This window comes from Gossypium hirsutum, chromosome D11 (assembly GCF_007990345.1).
Source record: "Gossypium hirsutum isolate 1008001.06 chromosome D11, Gossypium_hirsutum_v2.1, whole genome shotgun sequence".
NCBI classification, from domain to species: Eukaryota; Viridiplantae; Streptophyta; class Magnoliopsida; order Malvales; family Malvaceae; genus Gossypium; species Gossypium hirsutum.
In genome coordinates this window covers 56,433,485-56,439,526 of record NC_053447.1, presented here as the reverse complement: position 1 = coordinate 56,439,526, position 6,042 = coordinate 56,433,485, and the positions used below count along the sequence as shown (strand labels likewise).

The window sequence follows — 6,042 nt, the reverse complement described above, 5'->3', positions numbered from 1 at the left end:
TAAAATTATTTACTATGTTTTATTATTCATTTAACATTAAATTTATTTTTCTAAATATTAATAAAATCGATTTTGTTTGCCCTTTAATATGATTTATTTTAATTATAAATAAGATATTGAAATATTAATTTTCGAGTGGCTAGATTTCTTGACAACTTGCATAACATTTTGGAAGTAATTATTTTACTGAAAACATGAACTTTTTGCTTAACCAATCGATAATATTTGGAGTTTAGTTCTACGTACGTACGATAATAAAATAGCACTACCCTATTCCGAAAAGGTTGCTATTTCCTTGCCTGTTTGAAATGCTACAAAAAAAAAAAAAAAGAGCGTGGAAATAGCATAAATGCGAATAATTACATTAAAAGAATCAATATTTAATTCAAACAATAATATTGATCTAAGGGCAGCGTGGGTTATTCCCAGGCCCCCCATAATAAAAAAATGTGCCCCATTCCTTGTTATATGAGCTCCTGATGTTGTAACAATTTGTATTTTCAGCTAGGGTTGATATGCCACGAACAGAACTCAAGCTATTATCCGCATCAACAACCTCTAAGTTCCGAAAATAGCTCGATTTTCCGAACCCGTCTTCGGGAAAATGACCGGAACCCATCTGAGTTGAGGTGTGTTGGCCATTGGCCCTCGAGTTCACCACTTCACCACCCCATTCCACCATGGTTGCCCGGTCTGCTAGGTGAGTAAATAGCTCCGCTGGCCAATAACCTATCAAAGTATTGTCACCTAATCCCATCCACCAATTCCCTAGTTTAGGATCCTAAAATTAGAAACACAAATCGGAAACATATTAAACCAAGTTATATATATAATGAGAATAATATTAACTATACATACATATATTTTAGAGGTATAAATGAGATATTGATGCTCGCAAGCTATTCGACTTCGGCTAAAAACAATTCGAACTCAAATTGGTAATTTTCAAGTTGAATTTGAGTTTGGTAATGCTTGACTTGAATGGCTTGCGAGTCTTACCAAGCTTTTCATTTTTTATATTATTAAATCATGTTATTATCCTTAATATATATTATTAAACCTAAACTTAATTATTGAGTCAAGTTCAGGTTGCTCAATTATATCTAGAATTTAAAAATAAATATTCAGTCGAGCTCGAACTTGACAATATTCAAATTCGACTCGGCCCGGTTAAACCCATATATATATTCATATACCTTCCAAATGAGGATGGTAATGTCATATTGATTTGCAGTATATTGAGAAACAGGAGAAATAGAAGCCCCAATTGCAATTCTACTATTTGTTTGAACGAAGCCTGCGCATAGAAGGTTGTAACATCCAGTTGCTTCATAGGAGTCGGTCTGTAATTATCCAAAAATATATATAAATAATTAATAATAATTGAAAAAAATAATTTGCTTGCATGACATTCAATAAAAATGAAATACTCCAATCTTCTTAATTACAATGTAAATGTTGAAGATAATTAATTTATAAAATATATTTTATTAATTAATGTGAAAGTAATAAATTACATGAAATCTCCAATCCCCTGAACAAATAAATGTCAAATTCCACAAAGTAAATGAAGTTGTCTTTTAACTTCTAGACATATTAAAAAGGTTGTTGAAAAGCATAAATCATGCGATCAACATTTTCTCCCACTATGGTATTCATACAGTAATTTTGTGTTTTCCACTTCTAACACGCATGTATTTTTTATTCACCTTGTAAAAATAAAAAAAAATATTTATGGATTGAATTAAAATCTGAAAAATATTTCTTGATAATGTTCAAGAGTCAACTTATATTAAATCAAATCCATCAAATTAAAATATAGAATAATTTATATTTTTTCAACATATAGAGCCATTTAAAGTTAAAAGTGTTTGGAAGAATGTGTTGCAAAACAAAAAAGTTAAATTGAAGATTCCTCAATAATAATGTGGCCATTGTTAGTTTGTTTCATTTAATAATTGTATGGCTGTTTTCTATTTGGTTTTTTATTGAACTTTGGCAATGAAAGAATGGTTAACTAACCATTTTCCAAAACTAACTCATCTTTTAGCAAACAATCATTTTCATTTCAGACCACTTTAGACCAATAATGCAAGTTCTAAAGTTACATTCTCAAAATATAACTATAATATATAAAATTGAGAAATTTATATCTTGTTTGTAATATTAATAATAAATATAATATTTTAATACTCAAATTCTATATCGTCAGATCAAATCTCAATAATCTCTTAATTAAAGCAATTATTTCCCATTTGTATAAAATTATCCTTTAAAATTTCATTTAATAACAAAATAACAACCATATAAATCACATTATGAACATGCATACTGCATTAAGATAGGTCTAACCACTATATGCATGCACATGAAAAATTCCATATCTTTAATATAATATAATTATTTTCATTAACATTATTTAATGATATAACATATATATATAATTAAAATTTTTATGTACCTCCCCATTTTAGCCATAAAATAATTAAAAACATAAAAATGATAGATTAAACAGAAATATAATATTAAGGTATAATTATATAGAAAACTCACCGTCCAATAAGTGAACAATCTTGGCCTATTGTCACCATAAAGCTCCGGACTGACCTGTCTAGTACAAATATCATCAAAAACTTCTAAAACCCTAATACAAGTATTTTCATTTTATTTATATAATTTACATTTAAATCAACTCTTAATAAATCAATTAAAACATTTGGAAAGCGACTTATTTGAAAATTTATGTTTGAGTAAAAGAAACTTTTAAAAAATAAGAAATAGTATAGGATTAGGTGCACGCGAGGACAGGAAATGGAACAAGTACCTGCCATCCAGCTTCGATACTGTTAAGATCAGAGCCGTTGAATGATCCCGAAAGAATCCAAATCTGTGATAGACTGAACTCGTTGACTTCTTCGATTGATGGGTCCCACACGTTTATAGTTGCCCTCGCCCCATAGAACTCTTGGGTTGTTCCCGTATATGCAATCGCATGCTAAATAAATGTACGCACATGCATCATTCACAATACCAATGTCATTAATTACTTTAGAAACTTCATTTTTTTTTGAACTGTTTCATATTGATTGTTTATAATACCGAAACATTAACTTAAATCAATGTTAAGAAAATAAATTATGTACTTCGTGACCGTTGCCGCTAACGATATCTGGTGCATCGGCACGGCGGCGTGCAGGGTTGATAAATCCACGTTGTTTCTTGCCAAAATGGAACAAAGACTTGGCCCTCAAAACATCATGCACCGAGCTTCTTCGTATTGGCACTGTTCCTTTGGGACATCTTGTCCCATTGCTATGCCACATTTGCCATTGCCATTGCCTTGGAGTTCCCTTTATAGTTGCCTCATTGCCCATTGAATTTCTTACCTCTTCTTGTTTCAACCTTTTTGGCATCCCTGGGGGAACTCTCTGGTATAGTATATTGCCACATAAATATTTTAAAAAAATTTACTCCCATCATAACGTGACCAGAAAAAAGAAAAAATTACACTTTTGGTATAATGTTGATACCTGAATCTTGTGATTTTTTAAAAGAGGATGATCTAAAGCTGGCTGTTTTCTTTTGTGGACACAATCTATGATATCTCCATCTGGGCTCTGAAAAAAAAAACTCCATGAGAAATATATAAGAGAAGAAAATATATACAAATAGAGCAATGGTTTTAACATACTTGAATGGTGATGAGAGGAGGCTTATTAATCTTTTCCAAGTGTTTTTGAATTCTTTCAAGCCTCAACCTACTCGCTTGCTTGATGTACTTTGTGTAGTTTAGGCCTGAAACATGATAAAATTCCCCCACGACAAGGCAACAAAGAAGAAAAAGATGAAGAAGAAGATACAAAACACCATTTTTGTTGGCTACAATGTTACACTTACCCATTATCTCAGTCTGTATGCCAAGCAAAGCCAAAAACGTTACAAGAAAAAAGAAAAACAATGGAAAAGAAAGGAAGAAAAAGACACTTTTTTTGTCTGTGTATAGCTTTTAATGGTGAGAGAAGGGAGGTGGGTGAAGGGGTTAATGAACCCTGAAACAATGAACACAAAGGCAAAGGCCAAGGCTGCCTTACTCTTTCACCATCAAAGTCATGATTGCCCGCATTGGTTTCATATAGTGAACCAAAACATTCATATTTTTAATTGATGGAAACCCCATTTTGTTTTTGTGTGTGTTTTGTTTAATAAATTTGCAGATAATGCAATGAGACGAAAAAAAAAAGGAGGAAGAGAGACTTGAAGGCATTAATAGTAACACAGACCTACCCAACTAAACTGATCCCCCCCCTTTTTTTATTGCAGTACTCCTTCAATGTTTGCATCTGCCACCATTCACTTTGCCATTAATAGTGTTATATTTTATCGTTGAAATTCAGATACATGATTATCTCTTTTAACGACATCGTTTTTGAAGTTCAAATTTCTATTTTTTAAGAGTTTAATATGCCTTACCATTATATTAACATTTGCTGGTTATTTCGTGTTACATTTAATCGTTATGTTATTTCGGTTTGGAATTATATTATCGTTAAAATATGCAAGTATTCCTTGTACTTCTACATAATTTGATATTTAATCCTTATACTTTAAAAGTTAAAAATTCAATCTCTTTACTTTTTCAATTTGAAATTTGTAGTTCAGTCACTATTGTTTTTAGTAGTTTTTGTCAGAATTTGTCAACTTAACAAGTTTATTTTTTATAAATGAGGAAACCCTAATTAATGTTGGAATATTTTCAAATATTTATAGTATCTCAATAACTATAAATGAATGGGTGTAATTAATCAAAAGATAGAACTTTTGGTCATTGGTCAAAAGTTATATCATTTGATTTTTTTAAAAAGAATTATAACTATTCAAAAAAAATTATTTGAATAGTTACAAAATTAAATAAATAATTATTTTTATTTATTTATTCATAAAGACACCTATTGAAAGATGTCTCTATGAAGAGACATGAAAATTCCTATAAATAGGAGTGGGATTTCATTTGGAAATCATATCAACAAATTCTAATATTCTTTCTTTCCTTCCTTCATTTTCTAATATTATTAGATTATTCTATAAAGTATTACTACAGAAATCCTTTGTAGAAATTGAGTTTTTGTTATACAGTGCTCAGCGCATAGTGGACTATTCTCGTTAGTGCAAAACGCAAATAGTCATTGGCTTCATTGTATCTTCGAGGTTAATTTGCTTGGAACTCATTTGCACACCGAAGGTAAGTGGGGGAGAATATAACCTTAAAGATAGTGGCTTGATACACGCCTTGGAGCCTGTCCTATTTCTTCTTTTTCTGTTCGAGTTTCGATCGTGTGTTCGAGATTTTCCTTACCGAAGTTTTGAACTGACAATTAATATGTCAAATTGACAATTTTTTTTTAAAATATTAACAAAGTTAATTACTGGACTAAAAATTTTAAGTTAAAAATATTTAAGTATAATGACTAAATTTCAAATTTTATCGAAGTAGAAGGTTTGCTTGATCTATTAACCTTATATTATTTATATACTTAATATTTTATTATTTTTATATATTGAAAAGTCATATTTTTCTATTTATTTTAACATGTATTCCCCATAATTATTCAAATTAATCTTTTTTAAAAAAAAACTATAAAGATAAGCGCAATATTTGAATATAATGCTTTTTTTTTAAAGGTAAAACCGTGATTTCCATAAAACCAAATCCAAGAAACAAAGTGCTGCTTTAATCAAAAGCAAATCCATCTGAAATCAACAAAGAAAAACAGGAAACCCAATAGAAAAAACTTCAGTGCACCCTTGAATCTTCTCCGGTGAACTGAAACATAGCCTCCAATGAAAAAATCAGGCCAGTCCAAATGAACCCATCCAAATCAGTCATCCGTTTGGGGAACATCTCTCGTCTTTTCTACAATCACCATATCCCTCACCGCCGACGGGAAGTCCTTTATCCAAAAGGTATTTTCCGATCTGCTATTCCCCTCCCTTGCAATAAAATGTGCCACCCGATTAGCTTCCCTTCTTACATGTTTAAAACTA

General features: G+C 30.5%; 1 protein-coding gene across 1 annotated transcript; it reads right to left on the bottom strand.

Moving 5' to 3' along the window:
* Positions 1–341: 341 nt before the first annotated feature.
* LOC107928713 (uncharacterized) lies at positions 342–4,282 on the bottom strand. Its single transcript, XM_041104086.1, has 7 exons — positions 3,692–4,282; positions 3,531–3,617; positions 3,144–3,428; positions 2,825–2,995; positions 2,554–2,607; positions 1,197–1,343; positions 342–781 (listed from the first exon to the last, which is right to left on the bottom strand). The coding sequence occupies exons 1-7, from the start codon at positions 3,899–3,901 to the stop codon at positions 404–406; spliced, it is 1,332 nt and encodes a 443-aa protein (XP_040960020.1). The 5' UTR covers positions 3,902–4,282; the 3' UTR covers positions 342–403.
* Positions 4,283–6,042: the final 1,760 nt, after the last annotated feature.